Source organism: Martes martes (assembly GCF_963455335.1).
Source record: "Martes martes genome assembly, contig: scaffold_175, whole genome shotgun sequence".
Taxonomy (NCBI): Eukaryota; Metazoa; Chordata; class Mammalia; order Carnivora; family Mustelidae; genus Martes; species Martes martes.
In genome coordinates, this window is record NW_027666558.1 from 25,036 (window position 1) to 48,328 (window position 23,293).

Below are 23,293 nucleotides of genomic sequence, written 5' to 3' on the forward strand. Positions count from 1 at the left end.
TGACACAGGGCTCAATCTCACAACCCTAAAATCATGACCTGAGCCAGACTAAGAGTTAGATACTTAACAGACTGAGCCAGGCAGCCACCCCCCAGCAAAAGCAATTCTAAAAGGGAAATTTATAGCAATACAAGCCTACCTCACAAGGCAAGAGAGACCTCAAACCTAAAGAAGCTGGAAAAAGAACAACAAACAAAACCTAAAACCAGGAGAAGAAAAGAAATAATAATAAAGATTAGAGCAGAAATAAATGATATAGAAACTTAAAAATTAAAAAAAAAGATCAATGAAACCAGGACCTGGTTCTTTGAAAATATCAACCAAATTGATAAACCTCTAGGCAGACTCTTCCAGAAAAAAGGGTGGGGAGAAAGATTTTAAACAAAATCACTAAAGAAAGAGGAGAAATAACAACTAATATCCCAGAAATGCAAATAATTGTAAGAATATTATGAAAAACTATATGCCAATAAATTAGACAACGTAGAAGAAATGAATACATTCAGAGAAATATAACCTACCAAAACTGAAGCAGGAGGAAACAGAAAATTTGAACAGATCTTTTACCAGCAAGGCAATTGAATCTGTAATCAAAAAACACCCGATAAACAATAGTCCAGGGGAAGATGGCTTCACAGCTGAATGCTACCAAACATTTAAGGAAAAGTTAATGCCTGTTCTACTCAAACAATTCTAAAAAATAGAAGAAGGAAAACTTCTAAATTCATTCTGTGAGGCCAGCATTATCCTGATATCAAAACCAATTAAATACACCACAAAAGAGAACTACAGGCCAATATCTCTGATGAACATAAATGCAAAAATCTCAACAAAATACTAGCAAATAAAATCCAACAATACATTAAAAAAGTCATTCACCGTGACCAAGTGGGATTTATTCCTGGGATGAAAGGGTGGTTCTATATTCACAAAATAATCAATGTAATACATCTCATCAATAAAAGAAAGGATAAAAAGAGTGATCATCTCAATAGATGCAGAAAAAGCATTCAACAGAGTACAAGACCCATTCATAATAATAATCCTTTTAAAAGTAGGTTTAGAGGGAACATACCTCAAGATAATAAAGTCCATATATGAAAAACCCACAGCTGTTACCATTCTCAATAGGGAAAAACAGAGGTTTCCCCCTAAGGTCAGGAACAACACAAGGATGTCCACTCTTGCCATTTTTATTAAACATAGTACTAGAAGTCCTAGCCAAAGCAATCAGACAACAAAAAGAAATAAAGACATCTAAATTGGTAAGGAAGAAGTAAAACTCTCATTATTTGCAGATAATAATACTATATATAGAAAACTCTAAAGACTCAACCAAAAAACTACTAGAACTGATAAATGAATTTAGTAAAGTCACAGGATACAAAATCAATATGCAAAAATTTGTTGCATTTTTATACATTAGTAATGAAGCAACAGAAAGAGAAATTAAGAAAATAATCCCATTTACAACCACACCAAAAACAATAGAATACCTAGGAATAAACAAAGAGGTGAAAGACCCATACTCTGAAAGCTATAAAACATTGATGGAAGAAATTAGAGACAGAAATGGAAAGACATCCCATGCTAATTGCTTAGAACAGTTGTTAAAATGTCCATACTACTCAAAGGAATTTACAGATTTAATGCAATTCCTACCAAAACACCAACAACATTTCTTCATAGAACTAGAACAAAAAAAATCACAAAATTTATATGGAACCACAAAAGACCCTGGATAATGAAAGCAATTTTGAAAAAGAAAAAGCTGGAGGTATCACAATTCCAACTTCAAATTATGTTACAAAGCCGTAGTAATCAAAACAGTATGGTACTGGCACAAAAATTGACACATAGATTAATGGAACAGATTAGAAAACACAGAAATAAATCCCAAATTTTGTGGTCAATTAATCTTCAAAAAAGCAGGAAAGAATATCCAATGGGAAAAAGACCATCTCTTCAACAAATGATGTTGGGAAAACTGGACAGCTACATGCAAAAGAATGAAACGGGACCACTTGAAGAGAGCACAGGCATTAATTTCTCTGACATTGGCTCTAGCAACATTTTTCTAGATATGTCTTCTGAGGCAAGGGGAATAAAAGAAAAAATAAGCTATTGGGACTACATCAAAATAAAAGTCTTCTGCACAGCAAAGGAAATAATGAACAAAACTAAATGGCAACCTATGGAATGGGAGAAGATATTTGCAAATGACATCTGATAAGGGGTTAGTATCCAAAATATATAAAGAGTTTATACGATTCAACACCCACAAAACAAATAGTCCAATTTAAAAATGAGCAGAAGACACAGACATTTCTTCAAAGAAGACATCCAGATGTCCCACAGACACATGAAAAGATGCTCAACACCACTGATCATCAGGGAAATGCAAATCAAAACCACAATGAGATACTACCTCTCACCCGTCAGGATGCCTAAAATCAAAAACACAAGAAACAACTGTTGGAGAGCATGTGCAGAAAAAGAAACCCTCTTGCACTGTTGGTGAGAACGCAAATTGGTGCAGCCACTTTGGAAGACAGTATGGAGATTCCTCAAGAAATTATAAATAGAGCTACACTATGATTCAGTGTTTGCACTACTTGGTATTTACCCAGAAATAGTTCAAAAACATGAATTCAGGAGATACATGCACCCCTCTGTTTATTGCAGCATTATTTACAGAAGCCAAACTATGGAAGCAATCTAAGTGTCCATTGAATGATGAATAGATAAATAAGGTGTGGTATAATAGACAATGGAGTATTATTCAACCATAAAAAAATAAAATCTTTCCATTTGCAGTGCATAGGTGAAGCTAGAGAGTATAATGTTAAGCAAAATAAGTCAGTCTGAGAAAGACAAATACCATATGATTTCACTCTTATGTGGAATTTAAGAAACAAAACCAAAAGCAAAGCAAAAGCGCGGGGGGGGGGGTGGACCAAGAAGCAGACTCTTAACTATAGAGAACAAACTAATGGTTATCAGAAGGGAGGTGAAGGGGAGGATGGGTGAAACAGGTGAAGGGGATTAAGGAGTGCACTTGTCATGATGAGCACTGGGCAATATATAGAATTGTTGTATCACTGTATTTACACCTGAAACTAAGATAACATTGTATGTTAACTATACTGGAATTTAAAATTTTAAAAAATAAATAGAAGGGAAAAAATTAGAAAATGTTTCAAGAAGGAGGAGATGATGATATTGAAAGTGCTTAAGAAGTTGAGAAAGATGATGGAGAAATAATTTTTGGATTTGGCAACATGGAAGTTATTGACAACCTCTAACAGTTTTGGTGGAGTGATGAGTTCAGAAGCTCACATTTGAATAAAACACAGGAGGTGAGAGAATTGAATCAATATAGACCTCCCTTTAAGGAAGGTGGTGTTTCTCTTTTGTTTTGTATTGTTTTGTTTTTGGTGAAGGGGAGTTGACAAATGGGGAAGTAACTGGAGGAGAATGTGAGGGCAAGGAAGAGGGTTTTTTTTCCTCTCTAAAAATTGAAGACATGCTTGATTATCTTCCTCTCTCATTCACACTTTCCCTAAATTTGAACCATCACCAAGTTCTATTTAACCTCATAAATCACTCAAATCTATCCTTTTCTTTCAGTTACCACTGTTATCATCTTATTTATCATTATCCCTCACATAGATTACTGCAGTACAAGTAATAACTGACTCTCTACCTACACTATTATCCTCATTAAATCTCTTCTCCACACTTCAGCCAGACATTTTCCAAATACATATATAATCAAGTTACCAGACCATTCCATCCCATCCCCACTATATTATAAAGGACTTCTGATTGCTTTTAGGATAAAGACAAGTGGCATGACTTTTAAGGCCCTACATGGTCTGCCCATTTCATCTCCCACTTTCCTCTTGCTTTCACTGTTTAGCTACACTGTCCTAATCTGGCCCCTAGATCTTTATCTTGATATTCTTTCTGACTGAAATACTTTCTTCTACAACTCCCTTCCTCCACAACACTCTGCCTAATAAATTACTATTTCTTCAAATGACCAATTCAGTCATCTTTTCCTCAGAAAAGCCTTCTCCCTAACCTCTCTAACCAGATGAATTCCCTTTGTTGCATACTCCCACAGTACAACAGGTACCTTTCCTTGATAACACTTTCCAAAATTGTAATTTTTCATTTTCTTGTCAGCATTTTATTAATGTCTGTTTTCCTTAATAGTGTTTAACCTCCACAAGAGCAGTAACGGTTCTATGAGGGTAGTGGCTGTGCTTTTTTTCCCTTGCCACTATATATACAGCACCCAGCATAACGTCTGACCCATAGCAAGTACTCACTAAATACTTGTTAAGTGAATTTAATTCAATGAATGAGTGAATCCTAGTTGCCTAAACCACATTAAGTAATGAAATACAGTCTCTTAATTTAGAAGTTTTCTAGTACTTCTGTATGAAGAAATGGCAATCGGCGTTATTTTTTAAATTGGTAAGTTTGGAATGACTATTAGAAACTACATTTCCTTATGCTTAACTGTCTTTGATCAGCTGGAGTTTTACTTGCTGCTTCATTATTTTTAATGGTCTCTCAAAATTGTTTGTGTTGCATGGGTAAGGTCATGGGTACACTTGCATTGTAAGTCATTAGTTTCAATCCAGTTTCCTTGTATTTAATTTTGCCAGATATATTATTAAGTATAAAACTGATGAATGAATTTCATTTCATTCCTTTGTCATAGAAGGCAAATTTATGAAAAGACTAGTTAACATTAAAGTAGATTGATGATCTCACAACCAGAAAGATGGATATCAAAAAATCGTGGTTAATTTTAAGCTGGAAATATTAACCATGCATAAAAAGTGGCTTAATTTACATTCTATGAATAAAATGGGTATAGTAAAATCAGTAACATATGAGAAGGGAATATATATATTGATTGGTGTTTTAAAAATAAAAATAAATATATGGGGGGAGAGCGAGATGGCAGATGAGTAGGAGATGTAAATTTTGTCTGGTCCCAGGAATTCAGCTAGATAGTTATCAAACCATTCTGAGCACCTACAAACTCAACAGGAGATTGAAAAAAAGAATAGCAGCAATTCTATGAACAGAAAAGCAACCACTTTCTGGAAGGTCTCTTCTGATTTGTTTAGTGTATATTTTTCTGAGGTCATTGTTACCCTTTTAGGATTTTCTTCTCTCATTCATTCATCTATTCTTCTTTGGAAAAAATGATAAAATGGAAAAATTCATCTCAAAAAAAAAAAAAAGAAGAAGAACAAGAGGCAGTACCAACTGCTAGGGTCCTAATCAATACAGACATTAGTAAGATGTCAGAACTAGAGTTCACAATGGCGACTATATAGATACTAGCTGGGCTTGAAAAAAGCGGAGAAGGTACTAGAGAATCCCTTTCTGGAGAAATAAAAGAACTAAAATCTAACCAAGTCAAAATTAAAAAGGCTATTAATGAGGTGCAATAAAAAATGGAGGTTCTTACTGCTAGGATAAATGAGGCAGAAGAGGGAATTAGTAATACAGAAGAGCAAATGATGGAGAATAAAGAAGCTGAGAAAAAGAAATAAATAACTACTGGATCACAAGGCGAGAATTTGAGAGATGAGTGATACAATAAGACAAAACAATATTAGAATAATTGGGAATCCCAGAAGAAGAAGAAAGAGAGGAGCAGAAGATATATTAAGAAGAACTTCCTTAATTTGGGGAAGGAAACAGGCATCAAAATCCAGGAGGCATAGAGAATCCCCCTAAAAATTAATAAAAATAGGTCCACACCCCATCATCTAATAGTAAAACTTACAAGTCTCAGAGACAAAAGAAAGTAGCTCAGGACAAGAGGTCTGTAACCTACAACAGTAGAAACATTAGACTGGCAGAAGACCTATCCACAGAGACCTGACAGGCCAGAAAGGACTGGCATAATATATTCAGAAATATATCAGATATATCAGAAATATATCAGAAAACTATGCAGCCAAGAATACTATATCCAGCTAGGCTGTCACTGAAAATAGAAGGAAAGATAAAAGTCTTTCAGGACAAAGAAAAACTAAAAGAGTTTGTGAACACCAAACCGGCCCTACAAGAAATATTGAAAGAGATCCTCTAAGCAAAGAGAGAGAGCCTAAAAGTAACATAAACGAGACAGGAACAGAGACAATATACAGTAACAGTCACCTTACAAGCAATACAGTGGCACTAAACTCATATCTTTCAATAGTTACCTTAATGTAAATGGGCTAAATGCCCTAGTTGAAAGGCATGGCTATCAGATTGGATTAAATGTGTGTTTAATACACACACACACACACACACACACACACAAAAGACTCATTGATATGCTGTCTGCAAGAGACTCATTTTAGACCCAAAGACAACTCCAGATTTAAAGTGAGGGGGTGGAAAACCTTTTACCATGCTAATGGACATTAAAAAAAAAAAAAACAACAAATCTGGGATGGTGATCCTTATATCAGACAAATTGGATTTTAAACCAAAGACTAATAAGAGATGAGGAAGGACACTATAACATACTTAAAGGGTCAACAAAAAGATCTAAAAATTGTAAATATCTATGCCCCTAACATGGGAGCAGCCAATTATATAAGCCAATTAATAACAAAATCAAAGAAACACATCAACAATAATACAAGATTAGTAGGGGACTTTTACACCTCCCTCACTGAAATAGATCATTTAAGCAAAAGATCAACAATGAAATAAAAGCTTTAAATGACACACTGGACCAAATGGACTTCACAGATATATTCAGAACATTCCATCCCAAAGCAACAGAATACACATTCTTCTCTAGTGCACATGGAACAGTCACCAGAATAGGGTCACAAATCAGATTTCAACCAGTACCAAAAGATCAGGATCATTCCCTGTGCATTTTTGCACCACAATGCTTTGAAACTGAAACTCAATCACAAGAGGAAAGTTGGGAAGAACCCAAATACATGGAGGTTAAAGATCATCATACTAAAGAATGAATGGTTCAACCAGGAAATTAAAGAAGAATTTTAAAAATTCATGGAAACAAATGAAAATGAAAATGCAATAGTTCAAAACCTTTGGGATGCAGTAATGGTGGTCCTAAGAGGGAAGTATATAGCAATACAAGCCTTTCTCAAGAAACAAGAAAGGTTTCAAATACACAATCTAACCCTACACCTAAAGGAACTGGAGAAAGAACAGCAAAGAAAGCCTAACCCCAGCAGAGCAGAAATCAATGAAATAGAAACCAAAAGAACAGTAGAACAAATCAACAAAACTAAGAGCTGGTTCTTAGAAAGAATTAATAAGGTTGATAAACCCCTGGCCAGATTTATCCAAAAGAAAAGAAAAAGGACCCAAATAAATAAAATCATGAATGAAAGAGGAGAGATCAAAACCAACATGGAAGAAATATAAACAATTGTAAGAACATATTTATGAACAACTCTATGCCAATAAATTAGGCAATGTGGAAGAAATGGATGGATTCCTAGAACATATAAACTACCAAAACTGAAACAGGAAGAAATAAAAAACCTGAACAGACCCATAACCAGCAAGGAAATTGAAGCAGTAATCAAAAATCTCCCAACAAACAAGAATCCAGGGCCAGGTGGCTTTCCAGGGGGAATTCTACCAAACATTTAAAGAAAAATTAATACCTGTTCTTCCAGAGCTGTTTCAAAAAGTCAAAATGGAAGGAAAACTTCCAAACTCTTTCTGAGAGTCCAGCATTACTTCGATCCCAAAACCAGACAAAGACCCCATCAAAAAGGAGAATTACAGAGCAATATCCCTGATGGATATGCATACAAAAATTCTCACCAGAATACTAGCCTATAGGATCTAGTAGTACATTAAAAGGATTATTCACCACAACAAAGTGGGATTTATTCCTGGGCTGCAGGGTTGGTTCAACATCTGCAAATCAATCAATGTGATACAATATATTAATAAAAGAAAGAACAAGAACCATATGATCCTCTCAATAGATGTAGAAAAAGCATTTCACAAAGTACAGCATCCTTTCTTGATTAAAACTCTTCATAGTGTAGGGATAGAGGGAACATGCCTCAATATCATAAAAGCCATGTATGAAAAACCCACAACAAATATCATTCTCAATGGGGAAAAACTGGGAGCTTTCCCCCTAAGGTCAGGAATACAGCAGGGATGTCCACTATCACCATTGCTGTTCAACATAGTACTAGAAGTCCTGCCTAAGCTATCAGAAAACAGAAAGAAATAAAAGGCATCTGAATCAACAAAGAAGTCAAACTCTCACTTTGCAGGTGATACAATACTTTATGTGGAAAACCCAAAAGATTCCACACCAAAACTGCTAGAACTCATACAGGAGTTCAGTAAAGTGTCAGGATATAAAATCAGCATACAGAAATGAGTTGCATTTCTATACAACAACAGCAAGACAGAAGAGAGAGAAATTAAGGAGTTGATCCCATTTACAATTGCACTCAACACCGTTAAGATACCTATGAATAAATCTAACCAGTGAGGCAAAGAATCTGTACTTTGAAAACTGTAGAATACTCATGAAATAAATTGAGGATGACACAAAGAACTGGAAAAAATGCTCATCGATTAGAAGAACAAATATTGTTAAAATGTCTATGCTACTTACAGCAATCTACACATTCAAAGCAATCCCTATAAAATACCATCAACTTTTTTCACAGACTGGAACAAATAATCCTAAAAACTGTATGGAACCAGAAAAGACAAAAGAATATTGAAAAAGAAAACCAAAGGTGGTGCCATCAGACTTCTGGACTTCAAGCTCTATTACAAAGCTGTAGTCATCGAGACAGTATGGTACTGGCACAAAAGTAGACACATAGGTCAGTGGAACAGGATAGAGAACCCAGAAATGGACCCTCAACTCTGGTCAACTAATCTTTGACAAAGCAGGAAAGAATGTCCAATGGAAAAAAGACAGTCTCTTCAACAAATGGTGTTGGGAAAATTGGGCAGACATGCAGAAGGATGAAACTGGACCATTTCCTTACACCATACATACAAAAAACTCAAAATGGACGAAAGACCTAAATGTGAGACAGGAATCCATCAAAATCTTTGAGGAGAACACAGACAGCCACCTCTGTGACCTCAGCCACAGCAAGTTCTTCCTAGAAACATCACCAAAGACAAGGGAAGCACTCAGCATAATCTCTGAGTGAAATAAGTCAAGCAAAGAAAGTCAATTATCATATGGTTTCACTTACTTGTGGAACAAAGGAAATAACATGGAGGACACTAGAAGAAGGAAAAGAAAAGTGAATTGGGGGAAATAGGAGGGGGAGATGAACCACAAAAGAGACTGGACTCTGAGAAACAAACTGAGGGTTTTAGAGGGGAGAGGGTAGGGACATGGGTGAGCCTGGTGGTAAGTATTAAGGGGGGCACGTATTTTATGGAGCACTAGATGTTGTACATAAATAATGAATTTGGAACATTGCATCAAAAACTAATGATGTATTTTATGGTGACCAACATAAAACGATGAAAAAAATGACAAGGGAAGCAGGGCAAAAATGAGCTTTGGTGACATCATCAAGATAAAAGATCTGCATAGCAAAGGTAACAGTCAACAAAACCAAAAGACAACTGACAGAATGGGAGAATGGGAGAAGATACTTGCAAATGACAGATCAGATAAAGGGCTAGTATCCAGAATGTACGAAGAACTTATCAAACTCAACACCCAAAAAACAATCAAGTCAAGAAATGGGCAAAAGACATGAACAGACATTTCTCCAAAGTAGACATCCAAATTGCCAGCAGACACATGAAAAAGTGCTGCTCAACATCATTCCACATCAGGGAAATACAAATCAAAACCACAATGAGATACCACCTCACACCAATCAGAGTGGCTAAAATTAACAAGTCAGGAAATGACAGGTGTTGGTGAGGATGTGGAGAAAGGGGAACCCTCCCACACTGTTGGTGGGAATGCAAGGTGGTGCAGCCACTTTAGAAAACAGCGTGGAGCTTCCTCAAAAGGTTGAAAATAGAACTACCCTATAACCCAGCAAATACACTGCTGGGTATTTACCTCAAAGATACAAATGTAGTGATCCGAAGGGGCACTTGTACCCCAATGTTGTTAGTAGCAATGTCCACAATGGAAACTATGGAAAGAGCCTAGATGTCCATCAGTAGATGAATGGATATAGAAGGTGGTATACACACACACACACACACACACACACACACACACACACAGGAATATTATGCTGCGATCAAAAAATGAAATCTTGCCATTTGCAACGACTTGAATGGAACAAAGGGTATTATGCTAAGCAAAATAAGCCAATCAGAGAAAGACACTTAAATGATCTCACTGATATGAGGAATTTGAGAAACAAGACAGAGGATCATAGGGGAAGGTGGGGGGAAATGAAACAAGACAAAACCAGAGAGGGAGACAAACCTTAAGAGACTCTTAATCTCAGGAAACAAACTGAGGATTGCTGGAGTGGAGGGGGGTAGGAGGGATAGGGTGGCTGGGTGATGGACATTGGGGAAGGTATGTGCTATGGTGAGAGCTGTGAACTGTGTAAGACTGATGAATTATAGACCTGTACCCCTGAAACAAATAATACATTATATGTTAATAAAAAATAAAAATAAATATTAATATTTCTGATTTTAAACCTTTATGTATAACTATTAGAAATAATAATTTTAGTTATTTATAATGGAACTCATGTTTGATAATATTCTCTATAAAATATTTTTCAGAGAAATATTTCGAAATTCCAAATTTAAAGCGATTGATGAGAGATGCAGGCAAAGATCATCAAAGGAAAAGATTAAATCTCATTCTCAGTGTGTCTTTATTTCTCGAAATTTTCATACTGGAGGATTCCAATCACAGGTAGTGTATGATGTTTTATAGAAATATTTTCAAATAATTTATTTGATACCATGTCACTAACATTGTTGTCTTTAAATCTGAAAAACAGTATCCACTGTTTTCAATTTGAGAGATAGTAATATGGAACTAATTAAATTACCCAAACTAGTTAGTTTTTATATTATAGGAAAATGAAAAACTAAAAGGAAATGTCTGCCTTTATAGTTGCTTCTCTATATCTCTAGCCTAAGAACCTATACTCCTCATGTTAGGATTATTACGGGGATGAAGAAAAATGGCATAAGAAAAACAAAGCAAAATTGCCAGGCTTAACAGAGGAAACTGATTTGGAAATAAGAGGAAACTCAGAAAACCAAATAATCTAAAAAACCAACTAATTGAAATTAAGTACTACTTAACAAAGATTTATTAAGACTTCAGTATATTCTAAGCTCTGGGAACCCCCTGTTAAGGATGATAAGGTACACACATAGTTAACTTTCTGTTATGTGGTGTCAAAACAGTGTTATATGGACAAAGTAAAACAGGAGAGATACCAGTGGAAATGTAAAACTATGATATAATTAAACAAAACAAATATTAGTGGTTTACAGCATCGTTATTATTATAGCATTAATTAAAAAATAGCAGCAAATTGATAGAATATTAAAGTTTCATTGTACATATTGAATATTGAACTCAAGTTGAACTCAGTGTTCATTTGTTGAACAAATATTTTTCAAGTGCCTTAAATATGACAACACTAGGTTTGGCACCGAGGCTACATAAGTAAGGTATGAGTTCAGAACTAGATGAGCCCAAAGTTAGTAGAGAAGAAAAACATATAAACTAAAAATTACATCATAATGTGGTAAGAGCCACAGAATTGAAGAAATGCAGACAAGGGAGCATAAATTGAGAAAGCCTTCACAGAGAAGAAATTTTTAGTTGGATTTTGAAAAAGGAATAGAAGTTTGCCAGGAGGAAAGAGAACAAGGGACATTCATTCTATGTTCAAAGGCTTGCAGGTATGAAAGTAAGTAACATGTTCAGTAAAAATGTTACAATGTTTGGGAGCTAGGGTTCATAAAGGGAAATGGTGGGGAAAGGTCCTGGAGATGAGTTTTTGAGAAACCTCATTTACAGCCTAAGGATTTTGGATTTTACTCCATAGACTTTACAGATCCACTGGAGGCATTATGGGATTATAGTCTACAGCATAGACTATAGAGCCAGTTGATGCAGGTTCAAATCCTAGCTCAACCACTGCTAGCTGGGTAATCTTAGGCAAATTACTTACTGTGTGTCTGTTTCCTCACCTGAAAAATGAGGATGATTCAATCTCTATAGAATTGTTATGGGAAGTAAATGAATTAGTATGTAAAAAACACTCAGAATTGTGCCTGGCCACATAGTGAGCACCATACAAGTTTACCATTATGATTACTGGGAGGTTTTAGGCAGGTGGTTTTAATGATCAAATCAATTCTAAATAGTTCTTTCAAATGAAGGGTTGTTTGAAATTGAGATTGCAATGCAGAGAGAAATGTTTAAATATATTTACTGAGTACCCATCACATGCTAGGCATTTTGCTGGGTACTGTAGTATAATGATGTCTTCATACCTAATGACAGATAACAGATAAACAAAATGTCATGAATACTATGATGGAAGAAGTACATATATAATAGTACTGTTTAACTGTTTATTGTTCATTCAACAAATACCTAATAAAGTCTTATATGCCAGGCACTATTCTAGGCAACTGGAAATTTGGTAGTGAACAAGGAAAACAAGAGTCCCTGTTTCCATGAGATTTATAGACTAATGGGAGAGATAAATAATATACAAAGAAATATAGAATATTATTCAGAATTATTGATAATGATAGGAACCTAATTCAGAAAAAAAGGTAGTATAAATCATAGTATGAAAACAGGGTATGAAAAGAAAAAGGTAGTGCTGACTTCAGCCACAATCAGTTTCAGGCAGTACAAAAGGATTCTTTTTCATATTGTCCTTCTTTTTCTCATCTCAGTTTCTGCCTGTGTATTGACCTCTTCCTCACCTCCTAGAGACAGACAGGCAGGAGGATGAAAATTATAATGAAAGATAGGGCTTAATGGATAGAACTAGAGCTGCATTTCTAAAACATATATTGTGAAATACAACATATAAACAATAGAATACCCACAAACAATTTAAAGACTAATAAGTGTAATTATTTATATCCACCACTCAGAATAAGAAATAGAATATTACCAGTACCTTTGAGGTGTCCTGAGCCTTCATTTATCTCTTCCAGTCTGTATCCCAGCCCTTCACTGCAACTATCTTATAATTGCAGTTAACCATTTCTTTGCTTTTCTTTATGATTTTACCAATGTATTATTAAATTTTACATCATTTTAGACTCCATGTCTAATATACTCTTACCTTACCTTTTTGTGCAACATTATGTTTCTGAGATTCATCCAGGTTGGTGCGTATGCCCATAGTGCATTATAGCCTTTTTTAAAAAAAAATATTTTATTTATTTATTCGACAGAGATCACAAGTAGGCAGAGAGAGAGGGGAGGAAGCAGGCTCCCCGCTGAGCAGAGAGCCCCATGCGGGGCTTGATCCCAGGACCCTGAGATCATGACCTGAGCCAAAGGCAGAGGCTTTAACCCACTGAGCCACCCAGATGCCCCGCATTATAGACTTTTTTACAGTATTCCAGTATATGAACTGACCAAATTTTGTTTTGCAAATAACCAAAATTAAAATTAAAAGACCTCGAATAGCCAAAGCAATCTTGATAAAGAACAAAAATGGAGGTTTCACAATCCCAAATATCAAGATACTCTACAAAGCCGTAGTGATCAAAACAATGTGGTACTGGCACAAAAACAGACGTGTAGATCAATAGAACAGAAAAGAAAACCCAGAAATGGATCTACAACTGTATGGTCCACTAATTGTTGACAAAGCAGGAAAGAATAGCAAGGGAAAAAATATAGTCTCTTCAACAAATGGTGTTGGGAAAACTGGACAGCAACACACAAAAGAATCAAACTGGACCACTTTCTTACACCACACACACACAAAAAATTCAAAATGGTTGAAAGACCCAAATGTGAAACAGGAAACCATCAAAATTCTAGAGATCACAGGAAGCAACTTCTTTGACATTGGCCATAGCAACTTCTTACTAGCCATATGATTTTTTTTTTTTTAATGAGGAATTCTCCTTTTTTTTTTTTTAGACTTATTTATTTATTTACTTATTGAAAGACAAAGATCACAAGTAGACAGAGAGGCAGGCAGAGAGAGAGGAGGAAGCAGGCTCCCTGCTGTGCAGAGAACCCGATGTGGGGCTCGATCGCAGGACCCTGAGATCATGACCTGAGCCAAAGGCAGAGGCTTTAACCCACTGAGCCACCCAGGTGCCCCCTTACTAGCCATATCTTGGAGGCAAGGGAAACCGAAGTAAAAATGAGCTTTGGGACTTCATCAAGATTAAAAGCTTCAATGTCGTATCTAAAACCTTTTTCTAATCTAAGATGTAAAGATTTATGCCTATATTTTCTTCTAAGAGCTTTAATAGTTTTAGCTCTTATATTTAAGTGTTTGAGCTTTAATAGTTTTAGCTCTTATATTTAAGTGTTTGATCTATTTTGAGTTAGTTTTTGATATGGTGTGAGGTATGGGCCCAACTTCATTCATTTGCATGTACATACCTTGTTGTCCCAACACTATTTGTTGAAAAGACTATTCTTTCCCCAATGATTGTCTTCGAGCACTTGTCAAAAGTCAATTTGCTATAAATGTGAACATTTACTTCTGGAATGTCAGTTCTATTCCATTGATCTATATATCTATCCTTAATCAGTTCCACATCTTAATAATTATAGCTTTGAAGTAAGTTCTCCAACTTTTTTTTTTTAGGATTGTTTTTGCTATTAAGTGTTACATTTTATATTTCTATCTTTGATCCACTTTTAGTTAATTTTTTTAACAAGGTGTGAGGTTTAGGTCAAAATTCATTTTGGGAGCTCCTGATGTCTAATTGTTCCAGCACTATTTATTGAAAAGACTATCCTATTTATATTGAATTGCTTTTGCAACTTTTATCAAAAATCTGTTGAGCAAATACATGTGGGTCTATTTCTGGATTCTCTGTCTATACTGTTGAACTATGTGTCTATTTCTATCAAAACCACACTCTAGGGCGCCTGGGTGGCTCAGTTGGTTGAGCAACTGCCTTTGGCTCAGGTCATGATCCTGGAGTCCTGGGATCGAGTCCCGCATCGGGCTCCCTGCTTGGCAGGGAGTCTGCTCCCTCTGACCCTCCACCTTCTCATGCTTTCTCTCTCTCTCAAATAAATTTAAAAAAAAAAAAACACACACACACTCTAGCTACATAGTAGGTTGTAAAATTGGACAGTATGGTTCCTCCAATTTCATTCTTCTTTTTCAATGTTTTTTGTTTTTTTAGATTTTCTTGGTTTTTTGTCTGTTCATATAAATTTTAAGATAAATTAATCTCTAACTACAAAATACCTTTTTGAGATTGTAATGGAAATTACATTTAGTTTATAGATTAGTTTGAGGCAAATTGCCATCTTTACTACAATTGATATTTATATTGACCTGTCTTCTATGACTTTTATAAATAAATTTACTTATTACTTTTAGTAATTTGTGTGTGTGTGTGTGGACTCCCCATAGGGTTTTCTTCAACACAATCATATCATCTGTGAAAAACATCAACTTTACTTATTTTCTAATCTTTATGCTTTTATTTTAATTTTTCATCTTGTACTGGGTAAGACCTCATGTAATAATGATAAATAGAAGTGTCAGAAATAGTTATCCTTTTTATATCCCTGATCTCAGAATCCATTCAGCTCTTCACCAGTAAGTGGAAAGTTAACTCTGAAATTTTTGTAGATGCATATTGTCAGGTCAAGGAAATTCCCTTCTATTCTTAGTCTAATGAAAGTTTGTTGTTTCTGGTTTTTTTAGTCATGAAGTTTGCTCAATTTTGCCAAATGGTTTTTCTGCATCTTTTGACATTGTTCACATGGATTTTCTCTTTTGTTATTGTGAATTACATTGAATTTCAAATGTTAAATCAACCTTGTATTCCTGGAATATTCCTGGAATAAACCCCGATTTACTGATATATTTTAAATAACTTTTACATCTATGTATATGAGGAATATTATTCTATAATTTTCTTATCTTGTAATATCTTTATTAGATTTTTTAAAAGATTTTATTTATTTCTTTTTTTTGAGAGAGAGAGAAAAAAAACAGAAGCAGTGGGAGGAACAGAGGAAGAAGCAGGCTCAGGGAGCCTGGTGCTGGGCTGAATCCCAGGACCCTGGGAGCATGACCTGAGCCGAAAGCAGACACTTAACAGCCTCAACCACCGAGATGCCCTTATTTGTTGTTAGATTTTAAAATCATAGTTATTGTGGTCAGAAAACTATGAAATGTCTCCTGCTCCTCTACTTTTTGAAAAATTTTTGTGTATAATTGGCAATACTGCTTTCTCAAAGGTTTTCCTAGAATTCAGCAATGAAGTCACCTAGGTCTAGAGTTTTCTTCCAGAGAAAGTTTTTGACTATAAATATAGGACTTTTAATAGATATGGGGCTATTTAAGTGTTTTATTTTTTATGCTTTAGAAATCTGTTTTTCAATGAATTTGTCCATTTGATCTAAATTATTAAGTTTATTGGCATAAAGTTTTAATAGTATCCACTTATTTTCCTTTTAATATCTGTAGAATCTTTAGTGATGACACTCTTTTCATTCCTGATTCTCTCTTTTTCTAAATCAATCTTGCTAGGAATATTCAATTTATTATCCTTAGACCTCTCTTCTTTTACGTAAACATCTGATATTTAAATTTTCTTCTAAGCAATGCTTTTGCTGCATCCCACAAATTTTTATGTTTTGTTTTCATCATTATTCAGTTCAAAATATTTTTTAAATGTCCTTTTGTTGTCTTCCAGGATATTGACATTTTTGAAGAATACAGTCAGTTACTTTATAGATCATAAGATTAATTTTGACTTTCCTTGTGATCAGATTCATTTTATCACATCTGAAGACATACAATGTTCATCCGCTTTTCACTAATGATTTTAGTTGATCACACCATCAGAATATGTCTATTCTTCACCCATTGTATTGTTCCTGTTTTTACACTAGCAATTAAATAATCTGTGTGATGACACTTTGAACCATGTAACCATGAAAATACCTTTCTTCATCAAACTCTACTTACCAAGTAGACTTATCTGAACCAAGGTAAGGTTCTTACCTGAACCTTGCTTTACAAAGCTGTAGCAAAATAATGTTTTTCTTATGATACTACTTCCATCTTCCATTTGGCTTTCTACTATAAGAAAAATTCTCTGTCTTTATTATCTGTGTAGACTTATGGGTTTCTGTGTTATTCAGTAGATGGTAATCCATTACTGTACTTATTTTGATGTTCAATTTTTTCCAGATTTAACCAGTGAGAACCCCCAAGGTTGTTTCCCTTTTTTATATATCCCTGTCATTTTTTGAGCCCTTACTTCTGAAACTATAGCATAATTTTTAATAGTTATTATCTATGTATCATAATACATTTAAGTATTTCTTTTAGAACTTTAAATTACAGATTAAAAAAATGCTTAAGATTGTTGTGAAGAACATTCTGGTAACTGAATATTTACATAAATCCAAAATTATTAACCTGGCATAATACATTTCTAGAAGTAGATTTGTTATATGGCCCTCCAGAAAAATTCTACCTATTTATAGGCAGCAATATGTAAGAATGTCCATTTTGCAATTCCCTTAAATTTGGGTGGAATTTCAATCAATCTAGGGCCTTATTCTGTGGTCCCCAGACCAGCAATATTGTTGTTACCTGGGCGCATCTGTTAGAAATGCACAGTCTCAGACCCCACTCCAGACCTACTGGGTCATAATCTGCATTTGAACAAACTCACCAGGTAAAACATAGGCACATAAAAGTCTGAGGGGCAGCATTCTGATATAATTTATATAGGAGTCACAAACTGAATTGGTCCTAAGTCTAGGCAAGGTAAGTCAGGAACCTGTACTGGCATTTATGTTAATAAAAGGTAAATGGAACAAATAAGTAAAGTTGATTGCAAAAAAAGTGCTTAGGTGTTATCCTATATACATATAAGACATATATGAAATATATATATTATATATACACATATAAGACATATATGAAATATATATATTATATATTATATATTATATATTATATATTATATATACACACACTCATGCACACACACATACTATATAATGTATATAGTATATATATAATGTATATATACTATATAATGTATATAGTGTGTGTGTGTATATATATATATATATAGTGTGTGGGTGTGTGTGTGCATTAGTGTGTGTATCTCCTAAGAAACCATTTTGGGGGATAGGACAATGCAAATCAGCTTGGAGTACTAACACTGTTCCCCTAAAACACAAGAAAGCAATGTTGTTATCTCTCCTCTCTCATCTTTACCCACTCCATCCCAAACACCCTATGCAGTAGCCCACTGTTTATCTAGTGGTCTAAGAAAAACCTGAATCAGAACCACTTGCAGAGTGTGTTACAATGGATACTCCCAATCTCCTCCCAGAGAATGTGTTTTAGCAGGGTCTGATATTGTCTCCAAGTATCAGCATTTTAATAGGCACACCAGGTGATTCTGATGCCCTGGAGTTTGAGAACTACTATACCACTACACTTTCCAGAATACATCTTAGAATATATTGTTTGAGCAACTCTTTTATTTGCTTCAAAAGAATAGCACATTTTTATAAAAGTCTTCAGTCAGAATTCATGTTTTTGTTGTTGGTTAATGAAATGAGTAAGTCTAAGAATTCCAATTACTTTTTTAGACCTCTCTAGTTCTAGTGACTCTGAGTTAGTGAGGAGGGGGAGAAATAATCCTGATGAACTCTATTTCACCCCTTCATTCCTAATCCTGAGATTGCCTTCTTGAACCAGTTCATGTTCTTTCCAGATGATACCTAAACACTTTTTTTTCTGTCAGTATATTTTGATGAAATAAACTCATCGTGGAAAAAAAATTCCATCAAAACCTTATTATGAAGTTAAAATATATTATTCTTATATAAATATGTTAAATATATTAAAGAAATTATAGAGAAACCATTCAGTTTTTTAAATATGAATAACTTTTTTTATGTAGGAGGAGCAAAGAAAAAAGGAAACAGCACGTATAAAAGGTAATTTTTCTCAACAATTTGTTAGAAGAAACCATAATTATATATAATTATAGCAATTTACATCTTAAAGAACCAAGAGGCCTACCTAAATGTTATCTAAATATTGTTTTAATACCATGGAAATTCAAGGGAAACATTAATGTATTAGTATGCGAGTGGGCGTATATTCCTTAAAAAACAAAACTTACAATGTCACATCTTAAATTAAAATGTGAAATTCAAATTTTTGTTCCTTATTTATACCCAAAAGCATCATAGTCAGGAGCATCTTGGTGGTTCATTGGGTTAACTGTCCAATTCTTGATTTCGGCTCAGGTCATGATTTCAGGGTTATGAGATCGAGCCTGGTGTAGAGCTCCATGCTGGGCATGTAGCCTGTTTAAGATTGTCTCCATTCATCCCCCCACCATCCCTAAGTTTAAAAAAAAAAGTGTCATAGTCAATGCCGTATAGTTATCTTGGAGGGTCAAAAGACATGAGTATTTTGTAATCCTTTAGATATTGCATATTATGTCTTATTACCTCAAAATATTATCCTCCTATGTAAGAAATGTTGGATATACAAAATGTAATAAGATATTTAAAACAGAAAAGTTAATGTTATACATTAATATCAAAGTTTAGTATATAAAATATTATAAAATATACTTAGGATATTATATAGTATATTTTCTAAAACTTAACCTTTTTAAATATCAACTGTGCAGTATAAATAATGTAATAATTGAAGAAACATGAATCTTAGAGTACTAGAAGTCTAGGTGAAGTCTGCTGTGTCTCTGATCTGTGGTGAGTCATCAGTCTCTAAATCTCAGTCTTCTCTTCTGTGAAATGGTTCTAATAATAACTTCCTTGAAAAATTATTGAAAGGATAAATGATATATGGAAATATATCAAACTGCTTCATATATTATAAGGCACTCTAAGAATGTTAGTAGTTACTTCAATTGGTGTCAAGGCAACCCATAGGCCCTTTCCACTGTGGACCAAACATTCTGTAATCTGCCTGCTTACAAAGGCATGTATTTTTAAAATTTAAGTATCTAAGAAAATATCTAAGAAATATCTAAGAAACTATGTTTTCTGATATTAGAGACATTCCAGAACTGAGCTTTCTAGCCTATTTAGAATCTTCTCCTATTAAAACAGGTTGATTTTCTTTAGAATAGCCTTTTCTATTCTTGATTGTAATGAAGTTATTAATCCCCAATTACATACTTAACACTGTACAGATGATGATAGCAACTTAGAATTTTCACTATTGCATCCTTCTATCCATTTTAACCCAAAAAAGAGTCTGAATTTTAAAAAGAAATGTCACCTTTTTAAGTAAGATTTGGCTCATGAATGTATAGTATTCATAGTAAATCTAATTTTCTTTTACAGTAATTAAAGATCACTCTAAAGAAGAATTCTGCCTTGCAACACAAAAGGTCATTTGTGACCCCTCAGAGACTAGCTTGGCAACACATCCCAGCAGTGTTACCTTAACCTTATCAACACTACCATCTGATTCTTATTACAGCCAAAGTATAGAAGCAGCTGATGACTGGTTTTCTGATGATACTCTAGCAAAAAAGAGCTCCCCAATGCCTTTTCTCAGGGAACCTCTACTGGAAAAAGTATTTTCATACCTGTCAACAATTTCCTTAGAAGATTGTACTGAAAATGTACTGAATATGACACTTTATGATGATCAGAAAGATGACAGCATTAAGGAAATATTTTCACGAAGAAATGCAGAGGTTGAAATACAAAACCTTCAACATAATATTGAATGACTTTTTTTCTTTTGAAACATTGTATACACTGAAATCATGGAAAGTTAAAACTGAATCACCAGCTTCTGAGTCTCTTAACATGTCCATACTAACATTATTTGTTCTTTACCTTAGAGTGGTCCTACTTCCCTTGCCATTTCTTATTTCTAGAAATAAAATTACAGGAAGCAGTAGAGTGACATTATGAATATTAAGTTTAACTCCTTGTATTTCATCAAAGGACATAATAAATAATATGAATGTATTTCAACATACAAGAGAAATACTTTAAGAAATCTTCAGCATAAATAGATTTTTGAATAAAACATTCACAACATTTCCTTATACTTTTGACATTTTCAATTTTACTTCCATGTGGGTAGGGCTGGGCAGAATACTTCCATCAGCTTTTCTGAATTTTAAATACATAAATCTCTTAACATTCAAATTTTATTTTGTCATGATTTTGGTAAACAATATAATTTTGCTCTTCTAGGGGAGCCTGGAAACTGAAGAATCCAGAAAATAATTTTCTTTGCCCTTTCCTATGTCTGTTTCTCAGAATGGTTTCCCAATCCTTACTCCACTATGATGGAAATGTGGCCAGCTATATTCCTAAACCGCTGATTCAAGCTAGATGAATCAGAGTTCTTACTAATCTGAGAGATCCTTCTTTTTTTTTTTTAAACATATCTTTATCATTTTATTAGGAATAATTCTAAGTGGGTGATGCAGAAAATTTACTGAGTTTGATGAGTTTTCTAAAACCTCTTAATGAAGGTAATCTGAGAGACCCTTGGTCAGATTTCTATGTTTAGTCCTGAGGGATTTCTGAAATCATCCACCATGTAATTAATCTTTTTTCCCTCTCTCCTAAATAGTCTCCATATAATCAGTTCCTTCCTTCCTTGCTTCCTTCTTTCTCTCTCTCTCTCTCCTTTTCTTCTTTCTTTTCTGGAAAATGGCTAAATAGAATATTAACTTTTGTGCTTAAGTTACTCACCAACACTTGTGCATATCTTCCCAAGAGATAAATCATACCTATTACAATAAATAAAAAGAAACTTCTCTCAATTAAAAGTAGCATTGCCCATGTCTATTGATTCTGTCCCATGGGAAATATTTAAAAAAAATTAGAATACCTGTCTCTCCTGAACCACCTCATTGTTTCTAGTAGTTACTGGTTGTGAGAACAGCTCTCTAATGTCCACCCTTACATCTAAATAAGCTATTTGAACTCAGGGTCTGTAAGGAACAGCATATATATAAATTGTTCTCTGTCTCTTGGTGTCTCTCCAATTTATATCTTACTACCTATCCCAGAGAAGTTATCTTTAATTTTGGTAAGATGTTAAAATTTTTCTGGGAATTTGGGATTGGAGATAAGAGAGTCTAGCTTTGATCTGATTAGTCTCTGGAATAGCGGAAACAACCTGGGGAGCTATGGGCTGCGTTTGGGAAGGAAAAATAGTAAATCTGCAGTGAGAGAGCAGTGAAGCACTTACAAAATAAAAAGCAGTGATGAGAGATAAGGCAAATGTGATTCCTGCTTTCTAATAGTCCTCCATTTCCTTATTCCAGCCCTTCATGAGGCTGCTCTTGGCTTGGTATGGCAGTCTGGTATCCTAATAATAAGTTCCCCTGTTTGCTTAAGCTAGCAAGATTTGATATTTATTAATGTCCTGTTTTTAACTGTTGTTCTGGGCTTTGGTAAGGTACCCTTGTAATTTTATAATAAATTGTCCTTTTTGCATAAAGTAAAAAGAGTTTTGTTTCTGTTACTGAACAAAGCATCCTAATCAAATTCTTGTCATTACAAATGAGAAATAAAGAGATCTATGCATATAAAATAATTGTTATATTATGAATGGATTGAACTTTTTTCTCAAAACCTAACACATTATTAAATGTGTTATTAAAATGTTATTCTGTATCATATTATTAAAATGTTATTCTGTATCATAGCTACATAACTGTTCTCTTTGAAAAGACTGATAAGCATATGAAATTACATATGAAATTACAGCAGTCTAAAATAATCTTATTTTTAAGAACTGTAAAGGATCTAAGATTTCACCATTCGTGCCCTCTGACAAGTTAGCCCTCAGTGGTTTTATAGTGACAAAGGACGGTTTATTATTCATAGCAGTAGCAAGGATAACTTTTGAAAGAGGCTGACGTCCATGGAGTGGATCATCTTGTCCACTTAATTATTAAATTTCTTCTGATATTTCTCTTTGGGTAGCATTTACTTAAGACTCATTTATATTCATATTCTGTGTCCATTTTCCATCGAGAAAGTTACCTACATACATCATTCCTAGTCTCTTTGTCACTAATTTTCCAGTTGTAT

The 23,293-nt window shown here is 34.3% G+C and overlaps 1 protein-coding gene across 1 annotated transcript in view; it reads left to right on the forward strand.

The window, feature by feature from the left end:
• LOC308337936 (uncharacterized protein C1orf185) overlaps positions 1-20,961 on the forward strand; it is a gene marked incomplete at both ends in the record, with an annotated part of 44,018 nt that extends 23,057 nt beyond the window's left edge. Inside the window, 3 exon segments of the mRNA XM_080831487.1 lie at positions 10,783-10,918; positions 19,144-19,180; positions 20,567-20,961. Of these exon segments, the coding sequence (XP_080687613.1) occupies positions 10,783-10,918; positions 19,144-19,180; positions 20,567-20,961 (568 nt within the window).
• Positions 20,962-23,293: the final 2,332 nt, after the last annotated feature.